This window comes from Rhinoraja longicauda, chromosome 21, assembly GCF_053455715.1.
Source record: "Rhinoraja longicauda isolate Sanriku21f chromosome 21, sRhiLon1.1, whole genome shotgun sequence".
Taxonomy (NCBI): domain Eukaryota; kingdom Metazoa; phylum Chordata; class Chondrichthyes; order Rajiformes; family Arhynchobatidae; genus Rhinoraja; species Rhinoraja longicauda.
Genome location: NC_135973.1, coordinates 21,514,986 through 21,535,499, shown reverse-complemented (window position 1 = coordinate 21,535,499; position 20,514 = coordinate 21,514,986). Strand labels below are relative to the sequence as shown.

The 20,514-nt window shown below is 39.9% G+C and overlaps 1 protein-coding gene across 2 annotated transcripts in view; it reads left to right on the top strand.

Annotated features, from left to right (window-relative positions):
• The window catches only part of baiap2l1a (BAR/IMD domain containing adaptor protein 2 like 1a), a 98,226-nt gene that overhangs the window by 58,368 nt on the left and 19,344 nt on the right, over positions 1 to 20,514 (top strand). Inside the window, exons 7-12 of one of the 2 annotated variants that reach the window (XM_078418083.1) lie at positions 725 to 877; positions 2,043 to 2,195; positions 4,265 to 4,406; positions 5,589 to 5,787; positions 12,504 to 12,572; positions 12,978 to 13,049. In XM_078418083.1, the coding sequence (XP_078274209.1) occupies positions 725 to 877; positions 2,043 to 2,195; positions 4,265 to 4,406; positions 5,589 to 5,787; positions 12,504 to 12,572; positions 12,978 to 13,049 (788 nt within the window). The remainder of the gene's footprint in view (positions 1 to 724; positions 878 to 2,042; positions 2,196 to 4,264; positions 4,407 to 5,588; positions 5,788 to 12,503; positions 12,573 to 12,977; positions 13,050 to 20,514) is intronic. The other variant, XM_078418084.1, reaches the window with a different exon arrangement.

Sequence of the window (20,514 nt, the reverse complement as noted above, 5' to 3'; positions counted from 1 at the left end):
GTTTAGAGATACAGTGCGGAAACAGGCCCTTCAGCCCACCGAGTCTGCACCGACCCCCATACATTAACACTATCCTACACACACTGGGGACAATTTACACTGGTACCAAGCCAATTAACCTACAAACCTGTACGTCTTTGGAGTGTGGGAGGAAACCGAAGATTTCAGAGAAAACCCACGGGGAGAATGTACAAACTCCGTACCGGCAGCACCCTTAGTCGGGATCAAACGCTCTAAGGCAGCAACTCTACCACTATGCCACCGTGCCACCGCAAAATCTTTGGCTCCTGAAATATAACCAAATATTGGAAATATATATATTTTTAATTCGACTATCCAGAGTACACTGTTTTAGAAAGAAATAATACAGAATACAGAGCCTTTATTTGTCATTCGGTTCGAGGTACCGAACGAAATTACGTTACCAGCAGTCACACAAAAAAAGAAACACAAGACACATAACCCCAACACAAACACCCATCACAGTGACTCCAAACACCCCCTCACTGTGATGGAGGCAACAAAACTTCCGCTCTCTTCCCCACGCCCAAGTCCCCGCGGCCGAGCCATAAACTTGCATTAAAAGTAGTTCTGATATAATAAATGTGGAAATAAATCTAAGAACTTGGTTTGGGGAGAAACTAGGAAGGAATAATTGTGACCTGGTAGAAATTGCTATATATTTTATGAAGGAACAGAATGACATTTGATCTTTTGCTTCCAGTTTCTAGCAACCATCAGTACAAGGGAAAGTGACATTCAGAGGTTCATCACTGATGGCTGCAAAGACGCATTACTTGAAGAAAAAAGACGATTCTGTTTCCTAGTAGACAAGCATTGCATTTTTTCCCAAGACCTAAGCAATTACCATGAAAAGGTCTGTATATAAATAATTGTGAAACAATTGAATTTTTCTTTGTTACTATGTATTGGAAAGCATTAAAATGATGTTAAATTTGAACCGTTATTACTGTAAGGAACTGAAAATAGCCAAAATTCATGTTTTTTTCTGCACAATTGTTGGGTTGAGAGCCAATATATGTGGTTGCAAATGGCATGTCCAGCGAGATGAGATACTGCAATAAGATTGGTAGCTGACCAGGAGGGCAATAGAAGTAAGTCTAGAATTGTGGGTGGCACAGTAGCGTACCTGATAGAGCTGCTGCATCACAGTGCCAGAGATATGGGTTCAATCAATCCTGATCTCGGATCAAGTCTGTGTGGAGTTTGGACGTTATGACTGCGTGGGTTTCCTCCGGGTGCTCCAGTTTCCTCCTACGAGCCAAAGACGTGAGTTTGTAGGTTAATTGGCACACGACAAAGGCTTTACACTGTACATGTGACAATACACTAAACTCAGGGCCGTCTTAACGCATGGGCCTGATGGGCACTTGCCCGGGGGCCCACGAGCATAGGGGCCCCATTTTATCGACCATTTACATTTTTATTCCTGTGAGTAGTTGCCGTAGGGGCCCCAGTACACTGCTTTGCCCGGGGCCCATAATGCTGTAAAGACGGCCCTGACTAAACTGAACTGTAAAATACCCCCCTATGTATAGGGAATGGATGAAAAAGTGGGATAACGTAGAACTAGTCTGATTGGGTAATTGGTTGTCTGCATGGACTCGGTCAGCCGAAGGGCCTGCTTCCATGCTAACTCTAAACTAACAAAGTGAGAGTTTCGGCAATAGAAGACCTATGATAGAATCGGAGTACAAACATTATGGAGGTGGAAATTAGTCTGGTGTTAAAGCGAGTGCGTGGTTGAGATATCATTTTGGATCAAACTCAAAACGCTAATATGCCAGCAATCTGGTTTGGCTTCAGACAAAAACAAGGGATGGAAATGGTGACAAGGGAAAGGGGTTTATGCCGTGAAACACAGGCTGAGAAATGGTAATGATTAAAATGCATAGGTGTAGTATGTTGCACTGTGCTAATTATAAACTTACCCATCCATTCCTTGTACTCTGAGGTACTTTTATAAAAATGAAATTATAATTTCCATCTAATGACCATTATATAATGTTATTCTTACTTAGGCTAATGGACTTCTTCGTGCCAAAATAAATATTTGGCAGGATAAGTGCTTGGATGCCACAAAGGTGCCGGACTTCTTGAATGAAGATAATAGCAGCTTCCCATCATATCCATCCAAAACTCCTCAACCATCTCCAATGATAGGAAGATACTCTGTGAGTAGCTGACTTTGGCAAGAGAGGAGGGAAATGCTCATTATAATATCTTTGTTATGCATGTAATTATAGAATCCCAAATAACAGTAAATTATCTATATTTTATTTTTATACTTTAGAAGTAGGAGTGAATATGGACTGATAGGACAGGCTCAAAGGGTTTAATGCTCCATTTGGCTAGTTCAAAATGAGATAAAGACAGAAAAGAGGAAATGTTAAAGAAGGATGAAGAGTCCTGACCTGAAACATTGCCTATTCATGTCCTTTGTTTTCTAAACTACAAAAAAAAACAGTTAGCTTAACATCTGCCATAGAAAAAAGATAAGATAAAGGGCGGCACGGTAGCGCAGCGGTAGAGTTGCTGCTTTACAGCGAATGCAGCGCCGGAGACTCAGGTTCGATCCTGACTACGGGTGCTGCACTGTAAGGAGTTTGTACGTTCTCCCCGTGACCTGCGTGGGTTTTCTCCGAGATCTTCGGTTTCCTCCCACACTCCAAAGACGTACAGGTATGTAGGTTAATTGGCTGGGTAAATGTAAAAATTGTCCCTAGTGGGTGTAGGATAGTGTTAATGTACGGGGATCGCTGGGCGGCACGGACTTGGTGGGCCGAAAAGGCCTGTTTCCGGCTGTATATATATGATATGATATGATATGATAGACATTGCTATTGAATACATTATAGTCGGACACTAAGAAAAGTTGAAGGTAAGGTTTTGTGAAAGAAAAATCATGCTTTCCCAATCTATTTGAGTTCATGCATTATTATAAAAAATGGTTGTGAGCGCAGGAGCTAAGTGAGTTTCATAGACTAGCTAGTCCTGTTCTTGTCCAGTATCCCCACACATGTACTTTATAAGATAGATATTAACAGGGGAATCATAATTATCTTTTCCCTTTTGGTGAAGGTGATTATTTTATTCTGACTGCATAAAATGAGTAAAACTTTATTTTCTCCACTTGCAAATAACGTAATAATCGTGGAAAAGTTATTATCTTTATTTGTTTAACGTCTTGGAATTGTGTAAAAATACAATTTGTGGCACAGAGCTTAAGGAAGACTTAATTGCCTGTTTTCCAAATGCGATTCAAATCTCTGTTTTGGATTATGTTGTTAAAAATAGCTTCTGAATTCACTGAACACTGAGTAATTCCAAGTAGAAAACTCCATACACCATACAGAACTTTAAATAATGTCTTTATTCGTAGGATCTTTAAACATTTTGTTCAAAATAATTAAATCTTCAAGCATACATAGCTAGTTAATAACTTTTTCCTGTAATTAGGGCCGGTTATTGAGTTCAATAACATGTCAAATTCTCATGGGAACTTTTTAGTTCAAAATAAATATTTGACCAAACATTTCTAGTTAATGCTACAAATCACATAATGATGTGATGGTGTTTTATGATTCAAGACCTGTGAAAGAGACAGTGGAGTAATAAATAGAAAAGAAGATTGATTATCAAATAATTAGTTGCACAGTTTGTTTAAAACAAATTCCTGTGAAACTTTAGTTTATGAAATTCTGTAGGATTTTAAAACCAATTGGGAAAATAGAAGAAGATAATTTCTTTATGCAAAAGCATATTTTGTGATTGTGTGCATTTTGCAAAACAAATTGGTTTTGTTTTTCATTCTGGTATTTCTGTGGTACAAATCATGCTCACTATTAAACTTTACAGAAGGTGTCCTTAAATTTAATTTCACTTTATTCTCTAAACAAAGCCTGGAGGCTAATGAGGCAGGCATAATCCTAAAGAGTGATGTTAGCTCATTAATACTGGATTATCGTGTTCTTGTTAGTTTCTAATAATACCATTATTTATTTTCCCAGTTATTAATGTAATACAGATGGATCTTGTTATCATGGTTAGATGTCACGATATAAAGTACACTTTAGCATGTATAATGTCTAAGTAAAGGTGACCAAGCTCCCATCTTTTAACAAGATGTCTATCAAGCCCTCGTTTTTTAACATGTGTAGAAGAAAGAAATGCCGCATCCAGAAATGTTTTAATTAAGATATACCAAACTATTTTAAGTAAGAAGATAATAATGGTTTTCCAGGTATATGATCCTACATTACAGAACAATATCAAAATACCACCAGCTCCTCCTGGAAAAATTCAGAAAAGTCCTCTGCCAGATATGTTCAACCAACCAAATGCACAGCGCTTAGCCCCGATTGAGAGAAATACCGAATCCACAGGTAAGGGGTGGAATTTAATAAATACTCCCTTAGTACCAGTAGAATCTAAGCAAGCTTGGCTAACTTGATCCATTATTAATGTGATCTGTGCATTTTGATTTCTTTAAGTCATGTGAGGAAGATTATATAGCCTGTGAACATTTTAAGTGAAGAAAGGAAAAAAAATCCCATGCATTTCCATGTAAACCTGTATATCAACCATTATTTACCAATCTCTAATTACCACTGAGAGATTTGTTGATCTTGAGGGATTGAATATGTGCTGGTTCAATCTGCATAATGACTGTTGAATTTATTTTGCAATTTAGCTGTGTTACATCAATACTAGAAAATTGACACAAAAAGCTGGGGTAACTCAGCAGGTCAGCCAGCATCTCTGGAGAAATGGAATAGGTAACATTTTGGAAACCATTTTCAGACATTCCGACATTCTAACCCTTAAAGGTCACCTATTCCTTTTCTCCAGAGATTCTGCCTAACCGGCTGAGTTACTCCAGCTTTTTGTGTCTACAGTATAAACCCGCATCTGCAGTTCCTTCCTACACATTACATCAATACAAGATTATTTCAATTTGGTATTGTGAAGCAAGATTACCTCTCGGGTGATCATTTGCTTAACATTTGTTTTGTGATTAAATTTGACTTTTTAAAGTAAATCTTGCAGTTTTGTATAACTGGAGATGTTAATATTCTGCTGGATGGAGTCACAGTTAGTTTCTTTATGATTTTGGAGCAGTGGATTTCATTTGCAGGAAGTTAGCTCAGTGACTTCCAGTGAAAATGTTGAAGAACATGGAAGATAAAAACCCTCATGCTGGAAAATGAAATTAAAGTACACCATATTGTTTACTAAGACAACTTAAAACTTGAATTATCTGAAATGAAATTTGGCTTATTTGTTTCATTCTAAAAGTAAATGTACAGAAAAGTTTAAGGTATAACTTAAGGATTGTGAATTCCTACTTTTCATTTTCTTTTTAAAAAATATTATAAAACTTTTAATTTCAAGCCAAGTGAATATGTTACATAAATTCACTCTGCTGCTTTTAACTAACATGTGATGTTTAAAGTTTGTAATTCCCCTGAATTGAATTACAGTTAAATAATTGAATTTGTTGCAATGGTATGATATCGGTCTTGAAAAGATCTTGCAGTAATGAATTTAATGTACTTTTTCTACAGAGGATGTCGGTCTATCAAGATCCATTTCTGTTGCAACTGGACTGAACATGGTTCAAAGGCCAAAAGTGAAAAGCATTTTTCCACACACTGCAGGAAATAACAAAACTATGTTGAGCTTTGCAGAAGGGGATGTACTAACACTTCTAATACCAGAAGAAAAAGATGGCTGGCTGTATGGAGAACATGATATAACAAAACTGTAAGTTCTCATTTGTCTTAAATCATTACGACATAAGAATTATTATATTGGTAATGCATTAAAAATGTAGTAGAAGAACATTCAACGGTTAGCTACAAACTGCTGGGGTAACTCAGCGGGTCAGACAGCATCTCGGGAGAACATGGTTAGGTGGCTTTTCGGGTAGGAACCCGTCCCCTGTCTGAGAAAGGGTCCCAATTTGAAATGTCTTACATCCACATTCTCCAGAGATGCTGCCTGACCTGCTAAATTACTCCAGCACTGTGTCCTTTTGTGTAAGCCAGCATCTGCAGTTCCTTGTTTCTACACTCAACAGTTAGACATTGATTCACTCCTCAATGAGCTCATGACTACATTTTGTAACCTGCCATTTCTCTTTTGTACTGACACTATGCAAAGAACATTTTTATCAACTTCAGTCCCATTCCCACCCTAACAGCCAGGCCCCCAACTGAGAGAGTTTATCGCCAATACAGTTGGCCCTTTCCTGTATCTTAAATTTCCATTCAGACATGTAGTACTTGAGAGACGAGAGATCCTTCTCCCTACGCACAATCCCAACAGAAACTATAATTGACTGGAGATGCAGTTTGTGCCAAAATTGCTGTGGTCTCTTGATCATGGTGAAATGTTAGTCCTATTGTGAATAATTCTGGACCAAAGCAAAAATCAACATTACAAATAGGATAAAAGAGGGGATTGTGTTGTTTAATCTTTCTGGAAGCTTGGGTTCATGTATTAGGGCCTGTTTCATAGCAACTCTCATGTATTAACAAGATTTTAAAAAGTAAGACTTGCATTTATTGTGGCTACAAGTTCTCTTTCATACTTTACAGTTAACCTTTAGATGGTAACGATTCTAAAGTGAGAAACATGGTGGCCAGTTTGCACACAACAGATGCTTCAAGCTCCAATAAACAGCAATGTGATAGTGACCAGATAGATAATCTGTTTTTTGATATTGATAGGTTTGGAATGAATAATTGCTATATTGGATGGTTAGGACCATAAATGTAAAACCGTGGAAAGGGGTTCATGATGTTTATTTATACAAAATAAATTTTCTTTATTTAAAAATAGTATACCAATGTTTTGATTTTAATCTACTTGTGGAGACTTTTTTTCAATTCAGTCTTGTGAATTTGTGTAGCAAGGCATCTGTCAGAGCAAACTAGTAATATCCAAGATTCCCTGCTAATTTGGTGTTCAAAATACCCATGTCTGAGTTACAAATATCCTAATTTGCATGGTCAATAGAGTGACAATTTGTCCTTAATAAATATACATGAAAATATCTCAATGAATTGTTAACTTTTTTTCTTTCTCCACGCATCCTGTCTAACTCACATTCAAGTATTTTCTATGATTTCAGATTTCCAGAAACTGCAGTATTATCTACACAATTCAGCACAATTGATTTTCTTTCCTTTGTCCTCCTTCAAGTCCTTCTTAAATCTGGATTGATCAACCATAACTAACTGGTGTTCACCACCCTCTTTCAAATGGCAACACTTCCCTTTTCATTATTTAGTTTATTGGTTATCATAAAACCTTTTTTTCCTCTTCTCGTCTTTCGGTTTCCTACAATTTATAACATGCTTGCTTTCCATTTCTTCCTGTTCCTAATGAAAGGTCATCAGTCTAAAATGTTAACTGTTTCTTTCTTCTTGGATGCTGCATGAGCTACTCAGTATTTACAGCATTTTTCTGCTTTTATTTCAGATTTGCAGCTTCAGTATTTTCATTTTGCTTTTCAGTTGTTGTTCAAGGTGTTTTAGTAGAGTAGTTCACAAAGCATACTGTTTAATAATTTGCTTACTTTTTTATGTATTGTAAATCGAAAAGGTTGATCTGCATTAATATGTTTGGAATTTTTCCATATGCACTGTCATTGGAAAATGTTCATGTAACATGTGCGGCAGTGTAGGGTTGTTGCTCTAAAGCACCAGGGACCCGGGGGGGGGGGGGGGGGGAAGGGGGGAGGGGGGGAGGGGAGGCATACAGGATTACAGGTTAGACATAAAGAACTGCAGATGCTGGTTAACGAAAAAAGACAAGTGCTGAAGTAACTCAGTGGGACAGGCAGCATCTGTGGAGAATATGGATAGGTGACGTTTCGGGTCAGGACCCTTCTTAGACAATAGATAATAGACAATAGGTGCAGGAGTAGGCCATTCAGCCCTTCGAGCCAGCACCGCCATTCAATGCGATCATGGCTGATCACTCTCAATCAGTACCCCGTTCCTGCCTTCTCCCCATACCCCTCACTCCGCTATCCTTATGAGCTCTATCCAGCTCTCTCTTGAAAGCATCCAACGAACTGGCCTCCACTGCCTTCTGAGGCAGAGAATTCCACACCTTCACCACTCTCTGACTGAAAAAGTTCTTCCTCATCTCCGTTCTAAATGGCCTACCCCTTATTCTTAAACTGTGGCCCCTTGTTCTGGACTCCCCCAACATTGGGAACATGTTTCCTGCCTCTAATGTGTCCAATCCCCTAATTATCTTATATGTTTCAATAAGATCCCCCCCTCATCCTTCTAAATTCCAGTGTATACAAGCCCAATCGCTCCAGCCTTTCAACATACGACAGTCCCGCCATTCCGGGAATGAACCTAGTGAACCTACGCTGCACGCCCTCCATAGCAAGAATATCCTTCCTCAAATTTGGAGACCAAAACTGCACACAGTACTCCAGGTGCGGTCTCACCAGGGCCCGGTACAACTGTAGAAGGACCTCTTTGCTCCTATACTCAACTCCTCTTGTTATGAAGGCCAACATTCCATTGGCTTTCTTCACTGCCTGCTGTACCTGCATGCTTCCTTTCATTGACTGATGCACTAGGACACCCAGATCTCGTTGAACTCCCCCTCCTCCTAACTTCACACCATTCAGATAATAATCTGCCTTTCTATTCTTACTTCCAAAGTGAATAACCTCACACTTATCTACATTAAACTGCATCTGCCATGTATCCGCCCACTCACACAACCTGTCCAAGTCACCCTGCAGCCTTATTGCATCTTCCTCACAATTCACACTACCCCCCAGCTTAGTATCATCTGTAAATTTGCTAATGGTACTTTTAATCCCTTCATCTAAGTCATTAATGTATATTGTAAATAGCTGGGGTCCCAGCACCGAACCTTGCGGTACCCCACTGGTCACTGCCTGCCATTCCGAAAGGGCCCCATTTATCCCCACTCTTTGCTTTCTGTCTGTCAACCAATTTTCTATCCATGTCAGTACCCTACCCCCAATACCATGTGCCCTAATTTTGCCCACTAATCTCCTATGTGGGACCTTGTCGAAGGCTTTCTGAAAGTCGAGGTACACCACATCCACTGACTCTACCCTGTCAATTTTCCTAGTTACATCCTCAAAAAATTCCAGTAGATTTGTCAAGCATGATTTCCCCTTCGTAAATCCATGCTGACTCGGAATGATCCCGTTACTGCTATCCAAATGCTCAGCAATTTCGTCTTTTATAATTGACTCCAGCATCTTCCCCACCACTGATGTCAGACTAACTGGTCTATAATTACCCGTTTTCTCTCTCCCTCCTTTCTTAAAAAGTGGGATAACATTTGCTATCCTCCAATCCACAGGAACTGATCCTGAATCTATAGAACATTGAAAAATTATCTCCAATACTTCCACTATTTCTAGAGCCACCTCCTTAAGTACCCTGGGATGCAGACCATCAGGCCCTGGGGATTTATCAGCCTTCAGTCCCATCAGTCTACCCAAAACCATTTCCTGCCTAATGTGGATTTCCTTCAGTTCCTCCATCACCCTAGGTTCTCCGGCCCTTAGAACATTTGGGAGATTGTGTGCATCTTCCTCAGTGAAGACAGATCCAAAGTAACGGTTTAACTCGTCTGCCATTTCTTTGTTCCCCATAATAAATTCCCCTGTTTCTGTCTTCAAGGGACCCACATTTGCCTTGACTATTTTTTTCCTCTTCACGTACCTAAAAAAACTTTTGCTATCCTCCTTTATATTATTGGCTAGTTTACCCTCGTACCTCATCTTTTCTCCCCGTATTGCCTTTTTAGTTAACTTTTGTTGCTCTTTAAAAGAGTCCCAATCCTCTGTCTTCCCACTCTTCTTTGCTATGTTATACTTCCTCTCCTTAATTTTTATGCTGTCCCTGACTTCCCTTGTCAGCCACAGGTGTCTCTTACTCCCCTTAGAGTCTTTCCACCTCTTTGGAATAAATTGATCCTGCAACCTCTGCATTATTCCCAGGAATACCTGCCATTGCTGTTCTACCGTCTTCCCTGCTAGGGCCTCCTTCCAGTCAATTTTGGCCAGCTCCTGCCTCATGCCTCTGTAATCCCCTTTGCTATACTGTAATACTGACACGCCAATTTTATCTCCTGATTCAACTTGCACCCTATGTCGAGGCTACTGTTTGGGGGCCTATAGATAACTCCCATTAGGGTCTTTTTACCCTTACAATTCCTCATTTCTATCCATACTGATTCAACATCTCCTGATTCTATGTCACCCCTTGCAAGGGAATGAATATCATTCCTTACCATCAGAGCAACCCCACCCCCTCTGCCCACCTGTCTGTCTTTTATATACGTTGTGTACCCCTGAATATTCAGTTCCCAGCCCTGGTCCTCTTGTAGCCATGTCTCAGTGATTCCTACAACATCATACTTGCCCATGACTAACTGAGCCTCAAGCTCATCCACTTTATTTTTTATACTACGCGCATTTAAGTACAGCACTTTAACTTCTGTATTCACCTCCCCTCTCACATCAGTCACAATTGGCCCTGCCCTTAATTTCTTTTCCCCTCTAGAACTTCTGTTCCCATTCTTCCGAGAGTCTTTTGCAATATCTCCTGTATTCCCTTTTTTTACCTCATCTTCATATTCACAATTTGTTAACCCCTCCCCCCCACTACTTAGTTTAAAGCCACAGGTGTCACACTAGCAAACCTGCCTGCCAGAATGTTTGTCCCTCTGCTGTTAAGATGTAACCCGTCCCTTTTGTACAAGTCACCCCTAGCCCAGAAGAGATCCCAGTGGTCCAGAAATCTAAATCCCTGCTCTCTGCACCAACCCCTCAGCCATAAATTCATACCCTCTATCTCTCTGTTCCTGGCCTCACCAGCACGAAGTACCGGTAGCAGTCCAGAGATAACCACCTTCGACGTCCTACTTCTCAGTGTTTTTCCCAACTCTCTAAACTCCCGCTGTAGCACCTCCTTCCTCTTCCGCCCGACGTCATTCGTGCCCACATGCACAACGACTTCAGGTTGATCGCCTTCCCTCACTAGGATTTTCTGAAGCCGGTCCGTGATGTGTTGAACCCTGGCACCAGGGAGGCAACAGACCATCCTCAAGTCCCTCCTGCTGCCACAGAATCTTCTGTCCGTCCCTCGGACGATGGAGTCACCGACCACTACGGCTCTTCCTGACTTCGGTCTCCCCTGTCGAGTATCCTTGCCAACAGGTCCGCCACTCGGACTGGAAACGTCTTCTGCCCCGACAGTTCCCAAGAGGGTATACCTATTTGCAATAGGCACAGCCACTGGGGTCTCCTGTAGTCCTCGTCCACTCCCCCCTGAAACAGTCTCCCACCTTCGCTCGACCTGGACCCTTGGCGTGACAGCCTCACAATTGGTCCTGTCGAGGAAACTCTCGCATTCCCGGATGGCCCTGAGGTCATCCAACTGCCTCTCCAACTCCACCACACGTCCCTTCAGGAGCTGCACCTGGACACAGTTCTTGCAGGTGTAGCTCCCAGAAGCTCCAGCGACGTCCCTGTCTTCCCACATCCTGCAGGAAACACACTGCACCAACTTTTCCGCCATTACCTTGTGTCTGGCTTAAAACAATTGTAACCTCCTCACCTCAGCCTCCTCGCTATCACCAATTAAATTGCCTGATTGTCCAATTTACCAGACTTCTCACTTAAATGATCAACCAATCTTCAGACTGCTTTTGCAGGTAAATTGCCCCTGGTGTGCAAGGAGTTGATGAAAAAGGTGGGATAACATAGAACTAGTGTGAACAGGTAAACAATGGTCGACGTGAACTTGGTTGGCTCAAGAGCCTGTTTCCATGCAATATCTGTAAACTAAACTTCCAGCAGAAGTTAGAAAACATTGTAAAGCCCTCAAGGAAGAATTAAGCAAAAGGCTCTGCAACAGTGTTTGTGTTTATATCAACTTGGTCATTCATGTACTGTGGTGAAATATGAACCGAAAGTGCATGAATAATTTATAACTATGACTTCTTGTGCTTAATGTGAGAGAGCGCAATTTATTATGCATGATGTCCAGTAGACATTGGTGAAAGTCATATTCCTGTTATATAACTACAAATCTTTTTGTCATATCAAAAGATGTTGAATGGTCTTCATTGATGTTAGAGTTTACTGAATCTAATAATAACTTCTGGATGTAAAAGTCATTTGGTCATCCATAGTCTATTTGAAGGACCCTCTTGCACAGGAAGCTAGGAATCTAGTAAACTCTTCCTCTAAATCCATTGAACTATTTTAACATTAGCAGATAATTTTAGATCCACATTCAGTGAAAAATAAATGCAAAGATTTAGTGCAGGTCAAATTTTGACACTAGCAGACTTGGAATGTTGTAAATACATGGAATTTCAAAAATAAATTGCTGTTCTTGAAGATGTTTGCTGATTTAAACGGGTTTAATTACAATATTTTTATTCCTTCTGAACAGGAGAGGTTGGTTTCCAACTTCCTACATCAGGCCAATAGAACAAGCTCCAGATACGTCGCCTGCACTCAGGTAATACATGTTAAAGCAAATGTAGTATTAGAAACCTTTCGTGTTAGGAAAAAACATCTTTAAATTTTCTTTTGTGTTTAAGTATAAATTTTAACTTCCAGTTTTAAGCAACTGCAGAAAGTATTTATTTCACAACTTGTTGGTCATTTAATGTTTGCATATCTTAGAACTTACTGTTGCAGGTTAGTAGAGAATCTTCTTAGATGTTAAGTGAAAGGTCATTTTTCTGATATGCATCAACAAATAAGTTTATTTTATTTTTCCAATATTATTTTGGATCTCTGCTTGGGATTATGCGTGTGCAAACATCATCTGCATACCACAGTTCAATAGTTAAAGTTATAGTGGTATTAGTTCTGGAGTGGAGGTAACATGGGTTGAACAATTCCCCTTTTTTCCCTGTAGATTGGCTCCTAAGAACATAAGAAACAGGAGTAGGCCATTTGGCCCTTCCAGCCTTCTCTGCTATTCACCAAGGTTGTGTCTAATCTTCTATTTCATCGCTATTTTCCTGCACTGTCCCTGTATCCTTTGATTTCTCAATTATCTTGAATAAACTCAGTCAACTGAGCCTCCACTGCCCTCTGCACTGGAGAATCCCAAAAATTCACCACACTGTGTGAAGAAATTTCTCTTTGTCTTGCGACAGTCTTCGAGTTTCTAAAAATGATGTTTCTTGGCGGCTCTTCACATCTTCTGTGCCAACTGACATAAGTATTACAATTGTATGTACTTTAAAATCCAAGCTTGCAGGAAATGTATACAGTTTTTTCTACAGAATTTTAGTAAAACTATACAATAAATTTAATTGTAGTTGAATGCAAAAGGCCTTCTCTGGAATTAACAGTTCTGCTACTCTTTTAGTTTTCTGATTTCTCGCTATTCCAAACTCCAGTTCATAATCATGAAACAGCAGTTTGTAATAAATACGTTAAGGCAGAATTTAATCACACCTAATTTAGGTGGAGAAGGTAAATGTTTGGAGAAGTTTTGCAGACTTGATTAAGATAAAGATGGAAATGCCTTCATTTTGAAGGAGCAATGTAGTTTATCCAGATCTCAAAATATCTTACTGAAATATTATTCTGAGTCACCTGGCTCAGAAAATACATCCAACGGATCTGTCTCCGCTGATAATTAGTAATCCCTAAATGAGATGGGCACTCTTTTTATTTGTGTATTGACTATTATACTTAAAAGGGAGTTGAAGTCTTTGACCATATTTACTATGTACTGTGACAATCTGACATAGTAATTATAGTCGGGTGGGGCAGAGAACTGAGCCTCCATCTGGATCCACAATCCCAACCTTCAGTGGGAGTTACATTGTGAAAGGATGAGGCACAGGCAACTGCAGATGTTAGAATCTTGGACAAAACACAAAGTTCTGGAGGAACTCAATGAGTCAGGCAGCATCTGGGGGGGGGGGGAGGCTGGAAAAGTGGTGGGGATGGGACAAAGCCTGGCAAGTGATAGGTGGATACAGGTGAGGAGGAAGGTTGATGGACCTTTTGCCAAGTAGCAAAGGCTAATGATGAAAACGAAACAAAAGGGTGTTGGATAAGGAGAGGAGGATGAAAGAAATGCAAAGTCAGAAGGTGGTATTTGGGAGGAAAAAGAGGGGGACGGGGATAAAAGAAAAAATTAGGGACTCTGATATGGGAGATGAGTGTACGAAGGAGTTGAAAGGAGCAGGGTGACTGGGGTCGGATGCTGGAAGAAATGAATGCACAGTGGGGTAGGGAGAAACAGGAAAGGGAGATGGGATAGGTGGGGTATTATTTAATACTGGAGAATTCAATATTTATACCATTGGGTTGTAAGCTTTCCATGTGGAATATAAGATGCCGTTTTTCTTGATAGAGGGCACTCTTTCACATTACATCACTTTTTTCCATTTTTAATGTCAAAATTGCTTTTGATGATAAAGCCTGTACAGAATGCTTCTCTTGAGGCTTATAATTCATAATGAAAAAATACGTTAAGTGATTGTATAATCCTTGAGAAGAAATGATGTCATTTTTGTATAAACCTGCAATTTTCATTTTCATTCAATCAATATAAAGGTTAATGTATATAAATTACTTTATACAAATTCTTCCCATTTTATTTGAGGTCTGTCTTGTATCAGTTAACCTGTTCCTGAAATGATATCATACCCAAAGATTTGTGTTTAAGTAAGCATCTGTTACATTTAACTGTGGCAAAATCCAGCGCTGCCACTTTGCTGCATGTAAATAATGAATTCAAGATCACTATAGTACAGAATGTTACAAGTGCATTCATATATTTTAAGGGTATCGGAAATACTGTATCTTCCAAGAACAATTGATATAGCTATTCAAGATTAAATCTCAAATAAAGAGAGATCAGCAAAAAGTTACTGCCCCAACACCAGTGCCTACGCAGAAATTTAAATTAAGAAATGTGGGTTTTTCAGCTGAAGGAATTAAGAACAAGTGACCATTGATCCAAGCGTGGTGAAGGAAGCTTGCCATTAGTTTTGTCTTGTGAATAGATGGATATTTTAATGCAGTTTTTGAATTCTGCATATTATATGCCCCCAACCAGAAACTTTTTTTTTTTAAACCATCATGCCAATCAGTTTAAATCTATGCCATCTGGTTATTGAAATTTTAGTCACGTAAAGAAAAAGAAAAACATTGATTTCAATAGTGCCATTCTAGTCGCTTTCAGAATGGTTTAATGTGCTTTACAGCTGATGAGCTGCTCGTTTGAAGTGTTTTCATTCCTGTAATATTGAAATTTAGCAGCAACTATATCACAAATTTCCACAACCAGTTGTGATATTCACCAAATATATATAGTAATAGCTGTGAACTGAGCAATTCTCTCCGGGACCCAAGGATCGATTCTATGTTTCTAAATTGGACCAGAGAGGCTAGTTGGACCTCTGTTTAATAATGCATCGAAGGGGTGGCATGTCCAACAGTGCAGCACTCCCTTCACACCAGATTAACCCATCAACTGGACTGAGATCCCTGAGAATGCTGCCAACCAAGCAATTTCTGACAGCTGTACCCCATCAATGATGACTAGTTGTATGTAATTAATATTGACAATTTCAGCCAGTACACCGATTTTCCGGCATCCTTGGTTCCAGAGCCTTGCTATATTATCCGTTTTGCCCAACCAACAGAAGTCATGTAATAATGATACACCTCTGACCCACTAATTATACCCTTCCCGTGTCTCTAATGCACTGTGGACTGCAAGGAGCTTAAGTAAAACAAATATTAAATATAAATTAATTTTACAGCACGGACTGCCAGGGCACCAGTTAATAAGTTGCTTTTGGAAGTCCAATGAGAGTCGGATCGGCAGTCACACACGGGTCTGAGGCGCCGCTACCTGGCAGGACTTCCAAGCCGACTCCCACCTGCCCAAGCTTTGCTGAATCTGCCGAAAATGCGGTAGGGCAGATGTTGAAACTCCAAGCAGATAGCACTAGAGATCAGGATTGAATCTGAGTTGCTCGAGTTGTGAGGCAGCAGCTCTCCAACCACTTGCTGCCCATACCGAGAGACAAAGCTATGAAGCCTATGTTTCCACTCGGTATATGAGGCACATGTATGAAGTACTCTGTGGGGCAATTGCATTATTTGTATACATACTGAGCTTGAAAGCAGGGGTATCAGAATCGACAAATTCTAACGCAATTTTCTGAAACAACAATTTGCAAGGAATTTATACTTAGTCATACTAAAATTGTCAAACTTCCTGTGTTCTTTCAATTGTGCATTCCGGTTAAACTAATTACAACTCTTCAAGTAAATCCTGATAGAGCAAACTTGGATGGTATAAACAAAGTTGGAATTTTTGAAAACCACATTGTTTGCATGCTGAAGCAATGAATTAAGTAACTTAAAACTGCAATTGATGCTACTGAAAAATTGGGCCATCCTTCAAGTCTTGTGGTATTTGAAATAATCTTGAGAAACACGACCTTTTAGAGAAGCATAATTTTATAAAGACAAGATAAAAGGATCATGAATTTTCAAAAGTCTTAACTGGTTGTAATGTTGTTGAAGCCTATTTAATATTACAGTAGGCTCTGCTTATTGGCTGGCAGAGCCACAGTACTTTCTCTAACACAGTGAGGAACAAAACACATTCCTTTTGATGGATGTGACGTGCAAACTCTGGTTGCTGTCTACCGTGTTCCTATGGCATTCTGCTGTGCATAAGTTTAAATCACAAAGTATAGAGGGCATTTGGCTATTAGACATGCTATTTTGGAGAAAAAAAATCTACAGTCATTCCCCCTCCTATGTTTCTCCCCCCTCCTCCCAACATAGATCTGCGTTTTATCCCCCTTATTGAGTATTCAATTCAATGCTGTTGAATGTTGATGCTTTTTCCCTTGTCCTTATAAAGTAGTATATTCCAGATCACAAATTTACTTTAAAAAAAACAAATTCCCCTCATTTTTCTCTATCTTCCCCTATCTCCAAGTCATCTATCCTATTTGTGTCTCCCCATTTAAAGCTCCTCATAATTTTAAACATTTCTATAAAATCTCTCCTAAACCCCCTCTAGTCTCAAGCCAGCTTTCCTCATTTCTTCACACAACAGAAGTTCCTGATTCCAATTAATTACCTATTTAAGGCAGTTTTTGATTCACAATAATTACTGTGTAGTTGTCACCACTGACGGTTATCTGTCACTGATTCTACATATTGTATTTCACTCTGGTCAGTTGAGTTCATAAATATCTTGCATTTTTATGGTTGCCATGTGGTTGACGATCACATAATAGAACTTCGGATATCTACGTTAAAAGTAGTCCAAGTAATATTCTCCTGTAGCCATAAATCATTTGTCTAATTGTACCTCATAATAATGTAATTTGGAATTTGATATTTGGATATTATTAACACTGGCACAGTAGTAAGTGGAACTCTTCACAAATTCAGATTTTCAATTTCTATCACTATTGATATTGAAAATAGCTGTGAATATGTCACGCTCTTCATTGTGTAAGCAGGAACTACAGATGCTGGTTTAAACCGAAGATAGACACAAAAAGCTGAAGTAACTCAGCAGGACAGGCAGCATCAGTGGAGAGAAGGAAAGGGTGACGTTCTTCTGAAGGGTCTCGACCCGAAACATCACCCTTTTCTTCCCTCCAGAGATGCTGCCTGTCCCGCTGAGTTACTCCAACTTTTTGTGTCTATCTTCATGTTCTTCATTGTTAGCTGTGCCAATATGTAATTTGGATAACACTAAATATTTTGCTTCTCTGCCTCTTATTAGTTAAGCGAAGTTTAATGTACCAGATAACTTTGCATCTTAAACTTCAGGACTTTCTACTATCGCCCATCAGTGGTGGGATAATAATTTTGTACATTAGTTTTTAATGTGTGTCCATACATTGAGTTAAGTAATTGGAGAGATATTGTGCAAAGAGGTGAAAGTAACTGGAGATAGACACAAAATGCTGGAGTAACTCAGCGGGACAGGCAGCATCTCTGGAGAGAAAGAATATGTGACATTTTGGGTCAAGACCTTTCTTCAGACCCAAAAGAATTGAAAGGAACTGGTGTTGTACGTCTTCACTCCCAAATGGTGAAAGAGCGGAGACACAAGGGGCTGCAGGTGCTAGAACTTTGAGCAAAAAACTAACTGCTGAAGGAACCCAATAGGTCAGGTTGACCACTGAATTCCTTCAGCAGTTTGTATTTTGGTTAAGATTGCATCACGACGAATCCCGGTGATTCACTTTTTGAGAGGCTGTAGAGGTGGCTGATGTGAGAAATCTTAATATTACTGATGGAGTGGGGAATGAGGCTTGATTACAATGCAGTGGGACAAATGTTTATTTTAGTTTAGTTTAGAGATACAGTCTGGGAACAGGCCCTTCGGCCCACCAAGTCCACGCTGACCAGAGATCACCCGTACGCTGGTTCTTTCTTACACACTAGGGACAATTTACAGAAGTTACTTGACCTGTGACGTTGTGTTTTGCAAGGCTTTTGCCACTCAGGTTTCTGGATTCCCTCTCAGCCACTCCTGGGGTCACTGGTATCCCTCCTGGTCAATTACCACAATTAATACCACAAAGTAACTATTTTCTGTAATCTCGTCTATCAGATTTTGAAATCAGCTAGATTTTGTAATGTTAATCACTCAATTTGGGTTGGACCCTTTAGTTGCACTTTATTTATTATGAGGCTACCAAAATATATGCACCTCCACAGGATACAAAATGGACTGTGGCAGACTGGCTGGCTGTTGTGAGCCATGGCCAGTTTTCCATTACATTGAAGGGTAGAACCAACTAGTCAAAGGAAAACTCCTATTAAGTTACACAACAATATTTTAATCTGTATGCAACAACAGAAGTAACGATCCAGGCTTTCAGTTTGAAAATTACAGCAAAAATAGTAATCCATGTGCTTGTTTGAGAAGGTTTAGTAATCATGTCAAGGCCATATCTAGTTAGGGTTGCCAACTGTCCCGTATTAGCCAGGACATCCCGTATTTTGGGCTAAATTGGTTTGTCCCGTACGGGACCGCCCTTGTCCCGTATTAGGCCCGGGGGTCAATGTACGCCCCGACAGTTTAGGTCCCGACACTCTAGTTTTTGGACATTTTATCTCCAGACAGTCTAGGTCCGGAGGCCTGGGCGCCGCCTAATGGAGGTTGCGTAGCAACCTGCCTCCCGGCCCAGGCAGCCGCCATTGATGGAGCGGGAGCACATGGCCGCTGGCTGGGTCAGATCATGTGGGGTGTGGGGCGATGATGTCACCTTGTCCCGTATTTGGGAGTGAGATAGTTGGCACTCCTATATCTAGCCTCTGTCTCTTAATCTCCTGGCGATACAAATATCAGATTATATATTACAATTCGTACTAGTTAATGAGGAAATGGTTTTAGAGAAGTAATTCTCATGAGGAGTTTAAAATCTTAACCCTTTCTCAGTTTGTATTTAGCAGGGCCTTGGTTTGCCTGTTTTCCTTTGACTTTAATAAATCACTGGAATAACAGAGTTGCACTGCACTTTGCTAGCTATAATTTAGTGCAAATGTTGGTATATATTACTAACTTTATTTTGCCTCATTGATGAAGCATAGATGATACAATCTATAGTTAAAAGATAGGATTGAAAATTTTCTGGCCAGCAATGGTAGAGAAGTACCACATTTATAAGATTGTACTACTTGATCTATTTCCGTTCCAATAATCACTAAATCCACTCTGAACTAGGATCCTATTATTTAATGGCATCTGGAAAAATCAAATTTCAGTTTTGATCAAACTGTTGGTCACTAATTAACAGTTCAGTAACAACACGTGAAAAATAAATGGGAGTGAAAATAAGTTGGGATGAAGCTTACGACGAACATTTTGGCATAGACTATTGGGCCACAAGAAGAGTCTTTATGCTGTACAATCAAACTTCACATCAAGAAAGATTTAAATTGTGTTTTTAACAATCCATGTTACAAGTTTTCACGATGTTGTACCAGGCAGGGAACATTTCCTTAATCTACCGTGTTCATCATTTATGTTGAAACAAGGAATTGCAGATGCTGGTTTACAAAAAAGACACAAAGTGCTGGAGTAACTCAACTGGTTAGGGAGCATCACTGGAAAACAAAAACGAGTGACGTTTCAGGTCGGGACCCTTCTTCAGACTGGAGAAGGGTCCCGACCTGAAAAGTCTTCCATCCATGTTCTCCAGAGATGCTGCTTAACCTGCTGAGTTACTCCAGTACTCTGTGTAAGAAAATAACTGCAGATGCTGGTACAAATCAAAGGTATTCACAAAATGCTGGAGTAACTCAGCAGGTCAGGCAGCATCTCAGGAGAGAAGGAATGGGTGATGTTTCGGGTCGAGACCCTTCTGTAATCGTTTATATCTCCCTTCCCCTTAATTTGTTTGATCTCCTCTAGGAACAAATATGGAGAGGGTTAA